The 17,838-nt window shown below is 37.0% G+C and overlaps 1 protein-coding gene across 6 annotated transcripts in view; it reads right to left on the minus strand.

Moving 5' to 3' along the window:
- Nucleotides 1-6,342: 6,342 nt before the first annotated feature.
- The window catches only part of stat4 (signal transducer and activator of transcription 4), a 48,208-nt gene continuing 36,712 nt past the window's right edge, over nucleotides 6,343-17,838 (minus strand). For 3 of the 6 annotated variants that reach the window (XM_022680084.2, XM_022680085.2, XM_022680083.2), the window contains exons 20-24: nucleotides 17,056-17,189; nucleotides 15,169-15,360; nucleotides 13,084-13,126; nucleotides 12,481-12,522; nucleotides 7,935-9,310 (exon numbers count right to left, since the gene is read on the minus strand). In XM_022680084.2, coding sequence (XP_022535805.1) covers nucleotides 9,187-9,310; nucleotides 12,481-12,522; nucleotides 13,084-13,126; nucleotides 15,169-15,360; nucleotides 17,056-17,189 — 535 coding nt within the window. In that variant the 3' untranslated portion in view covers nucleotides 7,935-9,186. Of the gene's footprint in view, nucleotides 7,897-7,934; nucleotides 9,311-12,480; nucleotides 12,523-13,083; nucleotides 13,127-15,168; nucleotides 15,361-17,055; nucleotides 17,190-17,838 lie in introns of those variants that run through there. The other 3 variants (XM_022680089.2, XM_022680088.2, XM_022680086.2) reach the window with 2 other exon arrangements.

The following is a 17,838-nucleotide window of genomic DNA, read 5'->3' on the forward strand; positions in this document are numbered from 1 at the left end:
AATTTGTATTTTTTTTTGCACGGACAACACTATGCCCCAATCACTAGCATAAGCCTGTTGGGTTAAAAGCGCTGTATTTGGGACTGCTGGGAGAGAATGTATGTGGGCTATTTAAAAAAACAAAACAAAACAAGTTTGTACTAGGTATTACGTTTTAGTACAACCCAAGTCAATTTCACAACGGAGTTCTCCTTTAAATTAGTGATTTTTATTGACAAGCCCGCAAAATATAAACTTGGAGCTGATAGTAGAAGGGTATTTGTGGAGTTTGTCACTGATAAATACGGGTTTATGGTGGAGTTCAGATGCACTCATCCACTAATACAGTATTTCAGTATATATGAACTAAAGACAGGATACAGTTTAACATGGGAAGACTGAGCTGCGCCGCTCTCGGCAGATCTGGAAGGTAGAGAAGCAGGTAGACAGCAGCGCAGTGGGTGTTGTTTGTCTCGCAGCTCCTCAGCTGTGGGAGAAAAGCAGAGGCTGGCGAGCCGGAGGTGGGAGGAGATCAGAACTGACGGAACAGCCGGAGAAAAGCACGTGATTTTCGAGAAAGCGAAACTAGTCTGAGCCGATGAGAGCCTGAAGCGGAGAAACGAAACTGGAATCTGAGCCAAATCCACCTTTTCCTCAGTTTAGTCCTGCAGAGCTCAGCTCTCATCTGTTCCCTGAGCTTCTCAGCCTGCTGATCTCCATCCTGCAGCAGCAGTGCGGAGGAACAGCTAATGAACATGAGAACTGATCTCAGACCTGCAGCTCAACCTGAGAACCCTCACTGAATAAACCCTGTATAATAAACAAACACACAGCTGCAGTCTCTCCTGTATTATAACACAACAACACGATATCTATCTATCTATCTATCTATCTATCTATCTATCTATCTATATATATATATATATATATATATATATATATATATATATATATATATATATATATATATATATATAGTCGTTATTTCGAGATGCTAAGTAATATATTTTAAGATATTAAGTAATTATTTTAAGATACTAAGCCCTTGTTTTGAGATATTACGTCATTATTTTAGGATACTGTCATTATTTTCATGTACTTATTGTTTTTTTTTTTTGGTAAACTAAGCCCTACATCTTATTTTGAGATGTTATTATAACATCTAATGAGTTACTAAGTCATAATATTAACATCCTATGTCATTGTTTTAAGACACTATCTCATTATTTTGAGATACTAAAACTCCATATTTACTGGATTTACTTTTGTTTGTTTGCACTAAATGAGCTGCACTTTAGATTTGTGGTAGACTTTTGTTGTTCTATTACAACATTTTCTTACCATTTGTTTTCCATTTTGTTAAGCTATTATTATTTTGTACAAATTCAAAAAGTGACTATAGAAAGTAGACAGATTGTTTTTTATTTTTTTGTTTTTACTGAATGTATGAAATTGTTATATATTTATACAAAATAAATCTTTAATATTTATTTTGTTGCAGAAGTATATTTTTGAAAATTATTTAAAATTTCCCCCTCGTGCTTATTGTCACAGTAACATGTTATGGATGATATATTGTCCCATAAACAAATGTAATAATAATAGGTGACTTTACTTTACAACATATTATCATCATATCAGTATATAAAATGTATAGTAAAGCATGTACACATAACTTAACTAGCAATAGACAGACACTGGAATTGTAGGATGAAAAAAAAAAGCTCAAATATGGTAAATAAATAAAACATTTTATTTTTAATAAAATTTATTTATGTTAATGAGCTCTTCTTGTTAAGTAAAAACAATGAGCAAATTTGAGGTCAGCAAAAATGACTGAGGTCATATTCACATGCTTTACGGTAAATTGATAAAGTAATTAATATGACCGGCTGACACTTTTCCTCTAGTCATAAGTATGTGTGTTTCACTTCCACAGACGGGTTAAATTCTTAAGTAGTATTTTAAAAAAAGCTAAAACTCACTTTCTGCTGAGATAAGTAGTTTTAAGCAAGGTTGACAACTTCTTAAGCCTTTTCTACAGTGCTGAATTTTACACAATAGGTTTTTGTGCTCCTGGATCATCCACCAGTTCCCTCTTCACATGTTCTTTATTCCAGTAAAATCTTATATTCTGAAGAAATGACATACAAGCACATGATACAACTGAAACTCTTTTGGAAAGAGGCTGGCGATGCCCTGTCCTCGTTACGCTGTTGCTGTGTGGTGTATGGTTTGCAGTAACTTCATGGTCTGTTTCAGAAACAGGGTGTACTTTATTTAATAAGTCAAATGAAGCGATACATCAAATACAGGAGGCAAATAAATTCACATGCTGGATATGCATATAATATTACACAATAAAAATATAATAAAAGATAAAATATAAAAATAAAATAAAGGATTACAAAATTCTGTCCACATCAGTAGGAACACATCCAGTAATTTAGCTTGAGCATTAAAAACGCTGTAACTTTAAGCAAATACACATTTACAGCCGTCAATATTATATATAATATAATATAATATATAATATAAGACTAAAAGCCACTGGTTTAAGGTTAAAGGGGACTTCCACTGATTTTTCTAAAATATCTGCGTAATTACATGAATCATAACGAAGTCGTTCAGAGCGGTTTGGTCACTGAGTCAAACCTGTTTCCAGTGGTGGTGAATGAAAACAGGTATGCAAAGAATGTACTGCTTCTGAAAGCTCACTGACAGACACTCAGAACTCTGCATGATTACGATTGCACTGTGTAAGACCTGAGTCACTGTTTTATATAGTCTTAAAATAGTCTTAAAAACACATCCAGGGTGTTAAAAGTCAAAACAGACCCCAAATAAACATTTCATCATCACCATATCATATCAATATATTTTACTGTCCTAAATGCAACTGTTGGCTGGTGCAGTAATTATTCAATGTTACTTATAAAATGAACACTTTATCACTATTCACAAGTGCAATAATACCACTACGGCAAACAATGTGTAATATTTTCTTTTTTTGTTGCAGTTCATATGTATAAACTAATGTGTTACATAACACTTATATTACATTTTGTTGTTATATTATTTTTAATTTTTAAATGTTTAAACTGTTAAGAGTTTCCCTGAATGAAACGCCATATTTATTTTGTTGCACTAGTTTATTGTTCTCTTTTTTATTTGTAAATAAATCAAATATTTTGCAGTGTTCTGAAAAATACAAAACCCAGCCCACATAAGTGGCACTTCTTTTATTTTAAAGTTGTATGTTAAAGTGTGTATATATATATTATATATACAGTTGTGGTCAAAAGTTTACATACACTTGTAAAAAAACATAATGTTATGGCTGTCTTGAGTTTTCAATAAGTTCTACAACTCTTATTTTTCTGTGATAGAGTGATCGGAACACATACATGTTTGTCACAAAAAACAGTCATAAAATTTGGTTCTTTCATAAATTTATTATGGGTCTGCTGAAAATGTCACCAAATCTGCTGGGTCAAAAATATACATACAGCAACATTAGTATTTGGTTACATGTCCCTTGGCCATTTTCACGGCAACTAGGCGCTTTTGGTAGCCATCCACAAGCTCCTGGCAAGCTTCAGGTCGAATGTTTGACCACTCTTCTTGACAGAATTGGTGCAGTTCAGCTAAATGTGATGGTTTTCTTGCATGAACCCGTTTCTTTAGCACTGTCCACATGTTCTCAATGGGGTTTAAGTCAGGACTTTGGGAAGGCCATTCTAAAACCTTAATTCTAGCCTGGTTTAGCCATTCCTTTACCACTTTTGATGTGTGTTTTGGGTCATTGTCTTGTTGGAACACCCAACTGCGCCCAAGACCCAACCTTCGGGCTGATGGTTTTAAGTTTTCCTGCAGAATTTGGAGGTAATCCTCCTTCTTCATTATCCCATTTACTTTCAGCAAAGAACCAGTTCCACTGGCAGCAAAACATCCCCAGAGCATAATACTACCACCACCATGCTTGACAGTAGGCATGGTGTTCCTGGGATTAAAGGCCTCACCTTTTCTCCTCCAAACATATTGCTGGGTGTTGTGGCCAAACAGCTCAATTTTTGTTTCGTCTGACCAGAGAACTTTCCTCCAGAAGGTTTTATCTTTGTCCATGTGATCAGCAGCAAACTTCAGCCGAGTCTTAAGGTGCCTTTTCTGGAGCAAGGGCTTCTTTCTTGCATGGCAGCCTCTCAGTCCATGGCGATGTAAAACACGCTTGACTGTGGAGACTGACACCTGTGTTCCATCAGCTTCCAAATCCTTGCAGACCTGCTTCTTGGTGATTCTTGGTTGACTCTTGACCATCCTGACCAATCTCCTCTCGGCAGCATGTGATAGCTTGCGTTTTCTTCCTGATCGTGGCAGTGACACAACTGTTCCATGCACTTTATACTTGCGTATAATTGTCTGCACAGTTGCTCTTGGGACCTGTAGCTGCTTTGAAATGGCTCCAAGTGACTTCCCTGACTTGTTCAAGTCAATAATTCGCTTTTTCAGATCCACACTGAGTTCCTTTGACTTTCCCATTGTAGCTTTTGTAGCTGAGTCTAATCACTGGGTCAAATGAGCCCTATTTAAATGGGCTCATGAGAAGTCAACAGCTGTAGTCAATCAGAATCACTTACAAGAAGTGAAGAGGCCATGACATGAAGCTAATTTGATTGACACAACTCGCTACATCACCAAAATTGACAAATTTTGTTGCTGTATGTATATTTTTGACCCAGCAGATTTGGTGACATTTTCAGCAGACCCATAATAAATTTATGAAAGAACCAAATTTTATGACTGTTTTTTGTGACAAACATGTATGTGTTCCGATCACTCTATCACAGAAAAATAAGAGTTGTAGAACTTATTGAAAACTCAAGACAGCCATAACATTATGTTTTTTTACAAGTGTATGTAAACTTTTGACCACAACTGTATATATATATATATATATATATATATATATACACACATATCTATCTATCTATCTATCTATCTATCTATCTATAACTATCTATATATCTATATCTCTCTCTCTTTATATATACCGTATATATATATATATATATATATATATCTACATCTATATAGATAGATAGATAGATATACATATATACACACACACAATATGTTGCCAAACATATTCGATCACCCATCCAAATCACTGTTGTAGAACAGCAGAAGTTAGTCATGCTGGGACTGCTTCTGCAAACATTAGTGAAAGAATGGGTCTCATGCTCTCAGGAGCTCAGTGAACTCCAGCACTGTGGTACCGTAATAGGATGCAGGACCTGTGCAACAAGTCCAGTCGTGAAATTTCACTACTCACTACTAAATATTCCACAGCCAACTGTCAGTCATAAAATAACAGTGTAAAATAACAGAGTGGGGTCAGTGGATGCTGAGGAGCATAGTGCACAGAGGTCAATACACCAATCTCTACACACCTCCAAACTTCATGTAGCTTCAGAGTTCATCACTATCAATGCCACTCCTGTAACTTTGTAACCGCACTTGCCACTAGACATCTTGCCAGTCATATAGGCATAAAATCATTTGTGTGTACAGTAGTTTATGAGGGGGAATTCAGAGCATTATATGCATTTACAGCAGTGAGTTAAAACACTTGATTACCTGTAAAAAAAAACAAAAACAAAAAAAAAACAATTTACACAATGATGTCTTTGTCTCCATGTTATTAGGTGTGCTTTATGTAGATGTTTTAAATGTTTGTTTTTAGTGCTGCATCAACTTTCTCAACATTTCATATATACACAGTACAGACCGTTGATAGCATTGCTGTGAATATAACACTTGCAAATGCAAAACTCTCTTAAAACATAAAAGGGGCTACAAAAGTTTATTTGCCCCAATTAGATCCAGTATGTTAACCCATACTGAATTATTACTGTCATAACTAAAGACCTGTAATAATTAATAATTTACATCAGTTTAATAGACCCTATGATAGAACCCTGAGGGACTCAAGATACAAGATAATCGAAGATGAATAAAACTGTTACCAATTAATTCTGGATAAAGATTAATAACTGAACAATGGGATCAATTTGTGGCTTCCAAAGTAGGGGTTGAGCAGTGTTAGCCTACCATAGACAAGTCTGTAAGGTTTGTGATGAGTCATCATCAATTCAAAGCATAAGAAAGACTTCCAACTAATTTTTCCAAAGAAAATATGATGAGACATCACTACTGGCTTCAGAAGAACAGTGGTGGGTAAATACGAGAGACCACAGTGTGAACAATTCAGAGAATATTAGCTTCTGACTGTTTGAAACCAAACAAGCTAAGACACCAAATGGAGTAAAGACATTTGGATGGATCACAAAGACAAACCAGTACTGCTATTGGCAAATTTATTTTTTTATTTTTTGCAAAATAGTAAGACATTTCTATACATAGATTTATATATACAGACATTTCAACCCAAATAATTTAAGCTGTGGCTTATATGAAAATTATCTGCAAAAATAAAACTTGAAATTTAGACAGAGCTCGTTTGATTGGTCTTCCATTGTACAGTCACATGCGTAACAAAGCTGACTGGTGGATTAGCAAGATAGTTACAGTATTTTTTACACTATAAGGCGCACTTAAAATCCTTAAATTTTTCAAAAGTCATCAGTGTGCTTTTTATTCCGGTGTGCCTTATTTAAGTCAGGTATTAAGGAGCAGTAAAGCCACTCCACTGAAGTACAGCTTTATACAGGAGTTTCAGTGAAGTTTCTTCAGTACCAGGGCTGGAGTAGTATTAGTATTAGCCGCTAACCGCTATTTTCCCATTCAGAGGTGAGTATTATCAGCCTGTAGCCTGCTGGCTGCTGCTATCCCTGGCTAGCGCTGCTGGAGCAGCAATAGCATTACCTGCTATCCACACTAGCTCTTTTGTCATTCAGAGGTGAGTATTATCAGCCTGTAGTCTGCTCCTAACCCTGACTAGCACTGCTGAAGCAGTATTAGGATTACTACACATTCTCAGTGTATCCCTGTTGGGAAGCATTAGCCGCTAACCGCTAGCGGTTAGCCGCTAATGCTTATGCTTCAGCTTTAGTGCTGGAGAAATTTGGGAATCTAAGCTTACTATAAATAAACCGAAGCGCTTTACTCACCCAAATAAACACTTTTCAGGAGAGAAATCTGTTTAGACTAACATCCAACGCTCACTTGACTTTAAAAAGTATTTTTTTAAGACAGTTTTGTTTACTTAGCTTAGCTTTACTTAACTCTGTTAGCTACCCCCCACCACCACCCAGCAGCAAGACCTGCTGAATTAGAAGTTACTTATACTGTCTCTTAAAATGCGCCTTATAATCCAGTGCGCCTTATGTATGAAAATAGACCAGAAAATATTTAAAAAATCATTAATATTGCGCCTTAAAGTGCAAAAAATACAGTAAGTTCATTTTAGTGTGAGTCTCAATTTTAGTGAAACGTTTAAATTTAGATGTATCATAGATAAATGGTTGAAAACAAAACAAAAAAGAGTATTTAATAACAAAACACCCTGAAGCAATTTAAACCTAATAATCAATTTCATAAGCTACATCTTATCTTATACAGATTGCTGCACCATATTTGTTGTCAATCAAATTTTCGTGTGGGTCTCTGAATATTTTGGGGTTTGGTTTACCACTTTTGGCTGGCAGCACATTTGTATTTAAGTGTATAGGAAGTAGATTTGAATTAGCAGAGCCAGAAAGGAGAAGTTAGTATGAACAAATTCTTTGCACACATGCACAAACTACACATAAAAACATGTGCATGCACGCAAACACACCCACTCTCTGTCTTCCTCACACACACACACATGCACACACACACACACAGTCAGACAGACAGACAGAGAGATAAATGAGAGGAATCTGGCCTTCACAGGAATGTCTACAATGAACTCATCTGCAATGCAAACAAAGAGACAAGAGTAAATGCCACGCTTTTGGATTTATCTACACATCTCATATAAAGACTGGAGACAAGCCTTGTCCGCCCACTTCAGTCACAAGTTATAATCCTATTTTCTGTGGTTTGTAAACGGACTGTAGCATGCAAACAACTCAAACTGAGGCCTTAGCACTTTTTTTACCACAACAGGCCAACTTCATGTGACTTCTTTTAACAAGCTTTCACGCTCCAAATAAAGACTGAAAGACTTCAGGTCTGGGCAGAAATGTCTGCAGAACCAGTTTTATTGAAAAGAAAGAAGATTTTAGTCATTTATCATTTCAAGAAGACTGTCTCAATGTTGTAGACAGGATTCACAGATTTAGTTGCATGAAATAGTAGTCGAACATTTACTGTATATTTCCAAGTAAAATTTCCAAGGGAAAATATTCACACACTAAAACTGAAAATCACTTATTTAACTACTCAGAGGGAATTTTATTGGTTTGTTTTGTTGGCCTGAAAAAATGCTAAAACCCATCATCATATATTCTGGGAATTCACATTACTGTTATTGAACAATACTGGAAAGACTTACACAACTAACCCCAGACAGGTTTGGAATTCCCCCTTGACTTTATATTTAATGATTTATATTTGGGAAAAAAATACCATGGATACATTGGCTGCTCCATGTTAATATATGTCTACAGCAGGTAGCAAAAAGGCATTAACTAGAGTTTGGTATCACACAAATCTACCACAAATAGAAGACTGGATTAACATTGTGAAAAATGTTTTATTAAGGAGGAATGAACAAATACTGGAAAAAATGAACAGAGCATTTTAAAATTTTAATTTGAATTTAAATCATATTCCTGAAACTGTGTTATTTTTTCTTTTCTCAGGAATGACTTATTAATCACAAAGACATATTTATAAGATTGGAATGGTAATAACTTCTATATAATACATATTATTTTATGTGAATTTGTCAAAATTCTTAATCATTTTAAAAAGCAAAAAGGTACATGTCCTTTTCAACATTTAACATTTTAACATTTAAATACAAAAAAGAAAACATACTAAAAACAAAATGTGTTTACATCTGAGATTATATACTATAAATTGCCAAAATAGAGAGTTCACTTTCAATCAATCGATCTTTCACTTTCACTGGCCTCCTGAACTGCAGGCAGAAGATGTATAGTATTCTTCTAGGCCTGTGAACTACAGTCTGATGGGCACTGCTCACTATCACCACCTGCTGGACAGAGCCTCCATTGCCCAGCGTTAAGATTTCTTCTAGGGAGAAGAAAGCAGACTTACAACACTTTCAATCTCATAGGCACTGATCTGCTCGCTGAGCATGCTGGACATTCCTGGGGACAGAGGGGGCTCTGGAGAGGAGCAGGGAGGAGGAGTGGTGCTGGAGAAACACAAAAACACACAGCATTCAGAATTAGTTTGATTTTGATTGTCCCAATTATTCAACATAATATACACTAGACATGATATGTACACAGCATTTGACATTAGCTGTGCCCCAGAGCTCAGGCTGCATTATAGAAGGCTGTTCCAAAGTAAAGGACCTGTTATATACAGCCTAGAAATGCAGCCAGTAATTAAAGCAATTTTAAGGACGCAACTGATGTATCCTTCCTGACTCTTGGTTACCTATTACTATTCTTGGTGCACACCCAATGTAAAGATGAAAAAAAAATGTCGGAAAATGAAACCCCAGAGTTTCATTTTCTGCAGACCAGAGTTAATTTACAGTTATTATAACATTATAGTTATTATATCTTTTTATGGGACTATAAAAAGCTTCAGTGTACAGCTTGTATAGCAGTATAACTCTACTGCACACAGACATTAATGTCTAAACAGATGGCAACACAAGTGACTCGTGTCCAATTGTGTTGTCCCTCCCGAGTGTCATGTGTTTCAAGGGTGAATGGGTTATCAGGGCTGTTAAATTTGGTGTTTAGGGTACTACAGTCAAGCATGGTGGTGGTAGAATCTTTGTCAGGGGCTCTGCCGGCACTGGGGAGCTGAATTCTTGGAGGGCTCCATTATTTTTAAGTCACAATAAAGAAACATGCATAGAACCACCTTGGCACCACACCCCACCCATCAATCAACACCAGAGCCCCACCCACTAGACCAGTTTTTAATATTTTGGCCTGCTGGTTCAGTACCGTGCTTTATCTTAAGGTGGGATCTTTAACTACTTTCCGTGGCAAGTTGTTTCAAATAACAGCTTATTTGCATAAAAGTGACAGAGCCCTTAAACAGCTCATTCTGAATGGGAATGCAAAGAAGGCAAAGAAGGGAAGGCAAGAATAGAGCTGGTGAGATCTCTTTATGAGAGAGTAATTTTGTGGAAAGAACTTCATGACCATGCTTTGTATAGCCTATAGACCTATTCTAAATTGTGAAAAAAAGGCATAATATGTTGATATGATAAGTTATATTGAAGTTTCATAACTATAGAGTAAACTTGCAGAAATGTGAGGGGTGTACCGTCTTTGGGAGATCCTCTAAATTAACAAATAAAAATGCTCACTAATTTTTTTGTGCAACTGCAAGAGGCAGTACTTTTATTAAGATGGCATTATGCAGCCTTGTTAGTTTGTTAGCTACATGCTGACAACACAAGACAACCATGTTAACCATACGTGTGCTGGACTGCACAGATGGAATGTGCCCTCCTCCTTTAACCCATCCACACAGTGAACACACTCACACATACTAGTCCACACAGAGAAATACAGTGAGCACACGTGCCCAGAGTGGTGAGTAGTAGATCTTAGATTCTCTGCCCGAACAGGACCTGACCCGAGGCCCGGGCTGAGATTTACCATCACATTTAGCACTGTTTTCACTCCCGCAGTTGTACTGCGGGGGGTGTTGTGCCGATTCTGTCTGAGAAGCGGGAGTCGGATTTAGCAGGGAGTTGGATTCGGCACAAGCGCGGCGGCACCTCGCGGTCCACGGTGTTAGTTAAGCGCTAGCCGCAAAAAACTACAGAAAACACAGATGGAGCTGCAGGATTATGTATGGGACTAGAATATGAGCATGAGGAGATAAAAGAGAACCTTTACCTGTGAGTAGCTCACACCAGAACACGCAAATCTCTCTCTCTCTCTCTCTCTCTGTCTCTCTCTGTCTCTCTCTCTCTCTTTCTCTCGCACGTGAACTCCTCCGGGTTTGACTTGCAGCGCTGTGTGTAGCTGTTCTTAAAAATCATTTTGATTAAATAATAGCTATATGCTTCTATGTTACAGTGTTAATTAACATAATTTTGATCATATTTCGCTCATTCAATCAGCCCGAAAACAGACAGTTTATGGGGCGGGTCGGGCTCGGGCTCATAATGACAGTTCATGGTTCGGGTTGAGTCGGGCTCAGGCAGAACGTGCACGGGCTCGGGCTGGGTCGGGTCGGATTTTTTGGGCCCGATCTAACCTCTAGTGAGTAGCCATCTCTGCTTTACCTGGAGAGCAGTGAGGGTTAAAGGTCTTACTCAAGGACCTAACAGTGCCAGCCCACCATACCTGGAAATAAACCCACAACCCTGGAATCGATGGTCTGGTGCTCTTACCACTTCCCATATATGTAACTAATTGGGTATTGAGAAGAGGTCTTCAGACCTTGGCCTACCACAGCTGCAGCCTAGGCTCTGGAACACAGCTACATTGTATAGTCACATGAAAGAGTAAAGACAACCCATGAAAAGCAAAATCTGTGATGATGAGTTTAGGATTGCTGAAGATTGCTGTTGGGCTAAACTTGATCTGACCAGACCATGTTTGGAGCATTTCCAATTATTACAATGATGAAATCATTTTTTAGACAATGAAACTGATTTCTAGTTGCTTTACGATCTTTTTAGACAATTTCTCCATAGTTTTGCTGAGGCGATAAACCCACCCACTCACTAGGAGTCCATATATCTCTTTGCAATGCTCCCAACACTAGGAGGGTGAGGACATTGACATGCCTCCTATGATAGATAGATGAAGTGATGATAGATAGATGATAGATAGATGAAGATAAATGATAGATAGATGAAGTTAGCCACTATCACTGTTTAAGCTCGGAGGAAAGTGCCAAGTCCCAAGCTCTGATACATCAGCCAACAGACAACTGTGCAAATCAGCATTAACCACCCAGTAGATGGCACTCATCCATGGGCTATAGTATGAGTGTCTGTGTTTGCTGAGCCAATCAGAGCCAATCTTTTTAAGCCCCTTCCCAGATTTAGTTGCATCTACACCCTTTTTTCTGAAGCCCTCAGATCAGCTTGATTCACTCAATGATTAGCAGCTTCATCAAATCCGACTTTAGTGATAATGTGGGTTTGGAATGATTTTTCACATTTTTATAATTGTAACGAGTTACGATGAAGCACATAAGAAATTAATCCGATCAAAATCAGACTGATCAAAATCGTATAATAGTGATTCACTCACTTTAACAATCAAGATCAAATCTACCTAATATCTGGAGTTAATCAATCAGTTAATCAATGATTAAAATCATGTTCTAATCATTTTGTTAGTGTTTCATTTTTCATGCATTTAGTCATATTACCTCCATCTCTTAATATTGTTCCAATGAAGATCAAATGTCCATCTGTTTAAATATGTTCAAAAAGAAAAAAGTAAAATGTTTTTCATGGGGTGTCCTCCTTTTGTCACGTGACCGTATACAAGAAATCACATTTAGAATCAAATGAAATTACACTGACATGCCAAAAGTCATGGGACAGCAATATTGAAAACTGTAAATTGAAGTGCTACTTCAGAGGACGGCTTAAAAAAATGCCAACACCTGAATACACTGTGAGGTGTAATCTTGTGAGTAAGGTTAAAAACTGTAAATGTATGTATGTCAATGGCAAGGTGTAAATGTAAATTATGGGAGTTGAAGTAATATATAGATGAGAGATTCCATTTCTGAAGTTCTTCTAGTATTTATTTTTCCTTTATCCACAGTGTCACAAATGTACCAGGAATACATTACACAAGGGATCACCACCCACAGTGTACAGTGAACCTCGTTGTAATTATTGTGACCGGAGGTGTCTGGTAACACCGTGACAACATGTTAGTTCCTGTCCCCTGTTTTTTGGCATGTCAGTGAATAATAAGCGACACAATACAGAACAATGTAAAAGAAATCTCATATACTCACTTCACTGAGACAGGAATCAAAATTGTTTGTATGTAGGGACAAACTGTAAAAGAAATGAGAAATTAGAGCTGTGGATGTAAAATATTACATTTTAGTTACATATGTTGGATTATGTATCAAAAATAGGTATTTCTTATCATAACAAGACTATATCCAATTTTGCTCCTGTCTCTTTAAGACTGATATATCCAGATCAAGCATAACTTTATAACCAACACCTTCTTTCTACACGTATTATCTAATTTTCAGCTCCACCGAGCATTAAGAGCGCTTTGTTTTTCTATGATAATTACAGACTGTAGTCTGGTATCTGTTTCTCTGCATACTTTATTATTGTCCCCCTTTTACCCTATTCTTTAATGGTCAGGACCCCAGTAGACCATCACAGAGCAGAAGGTATTATTTGGGTGGCTATGTCTTGCATCATATGTTGCGTTGCTATGAATGATCAGGCACATCAGCTGCTTGAGTTTTTTTGTTTTTTAAGATTCATTACTAATTTGCTCCCAAATTTCTCCCTCTTTTTGAACTGCTGCAAGTAGCCGAATAGCATCACAGCGCGTTCGGAGGAAGATGCACAGATGCAGCTTTGTGCTGATCCACATCACCCTAGGAGTGATGAGGGGAAAGTGCTCCATCTACCCACCCAGAGAGAGTATAGCCAATTGTGCTCTCTCAGGGCTCCTGCAGCTGACGGCAAGCTGCATGAGTGGGATTCGAATCCTGCTAGATTTTAAACACCTCATTGTCACTGCTGGACTGAGAATTGTCTAACAACAGCGTCCAGTGGGCAGTTTCTGTGAGCAATAATGAAGAACCAGAGGAAGTCCAACACTGTAAACTGTGCAGCAACAGATTCAGAGCTTCTGTCTCCGACTTTACTTTATCTACAAGGTGTTTCAGCTGTGGGTAGGAGTGTGTAATAGAGTGGAGGACAGTGAGAGATTAAACACAGTGTTTAAAAACTCCAGCAGCACTGCTGCTGTATCTGATCCACTCACTGATACCAGTCAGCACAACACACTATTAACACAGCACAGCCGTGTCAGTGTCGCTGCAGTAATACTTGCTGGTGGCCCTGTGTGGATAATATCTGTAGAAACAAGGAAGTCTTCATAATGTAATGCTTGGGTGTATAGTGTCAGTGTTCAACAGAAACGAACCTTGCTTCTCCTGCAGAAATAAACTAATGCATTAAATGATATCATAATTCAGCATAAATTTCATTCCAGTAAGAGCTTTTACTGGCAGTTACCAGGTGACTAAGTCCACTGTGTGGCAATCACCACCCTTCACCATGCTGTAACAAGTCTAGAGAAGGGAATTTCCTTATTATACCTCAATATATATAACTCTGGATACAATTAAGAGAGTGCTTCAGTTTCTGAATCAGTTTCTCTGATTTAGCTATTTATAGGTTTATGTTTGAGTAAAATTAACATAGTTGTTTTATTCTATAAACTACAGACAACATTTATCCCAAATTCCACATAAAAATAGTGTCATTTAGAGCATTCATTTGCAGAAAATGAGAAATGGCTGAAATAACAACAACAACAAAAAAGATGCAGAGCTTTCAGACTTCAAATAATGCAAAGAAAACAAGTTCATATTCATAACGTTTTAAGAGTTCAGAAAACAATATTTGGTGGAATAATCCTGGTTTTTAATCACAGTTTTCATGCATCTTGGCATGTTCTCCTCCACCAGTCTTACACACTGCTTTTGGATAACTTTATGCCTTCACGCCTGGTGCATAATTTCCAGCAGTTCAGCTTGGCTTGATGGCTTGAACTGCTTGTGATTATCTTCCTCTTGATTATATTCCAGAGGTTTTAAATTTGGTAAAATCAAAGAAACAAGGGTCCCTTATTTTTTAAAGAGCTGTATTTGATTGCAACCTTGGGTTATTGCTAATAAACAGCCCTGATCCATTTGTTATGATTTTTTTTAATATTATAAATATATATTGTAAATAGAAGCTTTCAAACATCTAAAAATGATCTCTTGTTGTTTGCAACAGTGTAGAAACTCTCTAACAATTACCAAAAGTTAAAATGACAAGGTATAGACTGGTTGACTTGCCTTTGTTTGGCTGATTGTTATAATGTTTCCCGAATGCTTCGTCCTTGGGAATGTCAGGGTAAAGGAACTTTAGTGGGTTCTCAGGGACGATGCCGTCTGCTATTACTTTATAGTCCCGTATGATATCAGCAATGGCAAGGGCACTGAGACGGTTCTTGGTGTACGGTTCCACAGAGATGAACTTTGCTTCTCCTGCAGAAAGAAAAAGTTGCATCACATTATATCATATTTCATCATAATTCTCCTTCCACTAAGAGTTTTTACCGGCAGTTACCAGGTGACTAAGCTTACTGTGTCGCAATTACTACCCTTCACCATGCTATAACAAGTCTAGAGAAGGGGATTCCCTTATTATTTCTCAATCAATTTCAATAGAATTTCAGATGTTCTTCCTATTAAGTGAAATCCATCAGTCATACATAGACCAGTGGTAAAGACAACCAAAACCTTATGATGAAACTGGCACTCATCAGAACCACCCCAGGAAAATAAGGGGTTTCACAGAATAAGTTTATCAGAGTTACCAGCCTCAGAAACTGCAAATTAACAGCATCCCAGATAAAAGCCACCCAAATGCATCACATACAGTGCCTTTACTCCAATGGGATACCGACACTGTTCTGGTTCGCAAACCTTATTTTTTTTTACCATTTACTGCATTTCCTCCAACGAAAGTAGGTTTCGGAACCAAGAACGTTTGTTCACAGTGAGAACTGAAGGTTACTAGGTTCTTTAACGCAAACTGTGATGACATCTTTTGGCATGTCTCTTTGTACAGGAACAAAATGCACTCTGTTGATGAACGTGTAAACGTGGGCTGGTTCGCTGAAAAGCATCACGGTTCTTATATATAAGCCTGAATGGAACTGGTTCAGGAACCAGAGTTCTTTTGGTGGAGGAGCACTAGAGTATTTTGGTTTGTTTAACACTTTAATCACTGCATGATTTCTTATGTGGTCTGGATGACTTTAGTATTCATTTACTTTCATTAATTTATTAAATTTATTAATTATTATTTATTACATTAAATATTAATTATTAAAATCTAATAAAAAGGTCCCCATTTATAGCTTATTTTGAAGGTTTTCAAGTATCTGATTGGATTGAAACCTGATGTATTTCTGTATTTTGTATTTCGTTTTGGTAAACTGGCCTAGAAACGTATCTTGACTAAAGATTACTTTATAAAGTACCTGGATACATTCATTGTGTATGGAAGAAACTAATTATTTAGTATAAGTATTTTCTTTTTGTGTAAAGGTAAATGGTCATGTAAATTTATTTATTTATTTATTTATTTTTGAACGGAAGGGAAAGGCTTAATTGTGCCTTGGGATAGAGGGTACGGGAAAGTAAGAAGCTGTGTCTATGTTTTTGTGGATTGGTTTGATGTTTGAACATGCAAAAGAAATAAACAGGACATTCTAAAATCTAATAAAAATAAAAACATTGAATAAGAAGATGTGTCCAAACTTCTGACTGTTACTGTAAAATGTATCACAGCCTCAAAAATAAAGGGTAGTAAGTGGTTACTGGCTTGAATGTGCTGTTGTAGGAAAACTCTATTCTCATGATGAGGAAGTGAAAAAGGTCTCATATACAGTACTATGCAAACATGTTTAGGCACCTGTGGAAATTACAATAAAAAAAAACTATTTTCTGGGCAGCAATTTGTTTTTCTAAGAATATATACAATTAACATTCATATAAAACAGTAGTGAGTTTACATCACTGTGTTTATGACATGAGTATTATGTAGTCCTCATCATAGCAACAGCTGGTTTGGTAAATTGGCATATTCAAGCCAAGTAACATTTAACCCTATCAAACCCTATCACGTCCAACAGTCTTAAAGAGTACAGAACCTGTACCACTAGATTTACTCACCATTTTCCTGCTCCACCCAGGTGAAAGTGATTCCTCCCAGGTGACTTTCACTGAAGCGCAGTAGGAAGGTGCCCGGCTCCCTGTCCTTCAGCAGAGCTCGCTCCATCTCCTTACTCACAAAGCCCATGATGTAGCTACAACACACATACAGAGTTAAAGCACCACTGCGTGTATAGATATAACTATATCATGTCCACATTTTATATATACAACACCAGTCAATTTTTTTGGACACACCTTCTTATTTTTATTTTTTTTCCTACATTGTAAATGAATCCTAAAGTCCTCCAGACTATGAAGGAACACATAAGAAATCATGTAGTAACTTAAAAGTGTTAAACAAACCACAATATTCTGTGAGGCATTTAGGTGCTCTTATTTGGGGAGCTGTTAAATTGCAGTTTCTGAGGCTGGTAACTCTGGTAAACTCCTGATGAGTGCCAGTTTCACCATCAATGTTTTTATGTTTTACTTACTCGAATTACTCGAATAGGGCTATTCTACTTCTACCTTCACAACTCTACAGCTGATGCTCTTAAACATGTTAACAAAACAGGAAATTCAAGTAATTAACTCTTGGCGAGTTCAGCACAGTTGTTAACTGAAAGCCTGGATTTCAGGTGACTCTACCTCATAAAGCTGACTGAGAAAATCCAGCCAAGAGGTGCAAAACTGTCTTCTAAACATGAGGTGCTACTCTAATCTCTAATCTAAAATCTAAAACATATTCTGGTTTGTTTAACACTTTCTTTGTTTACTTAATAATCCCATATGTATTTTGTC

Source organism: Astyanax mexicanus, chromosome 11, assembly GCF_023375975.1.
Source record: "Astyanax mexicanus isolate ESR-SI-001 chromosome 11, AstMex3_surface, whole genome shotgun sequence".
Lineage (NCBI taxonomy): Eukaryota > Metazoa > Chordata > Actinopteri > Characiformes > Acestrorhamphidae > Astyanax > Astyanax mexicanus.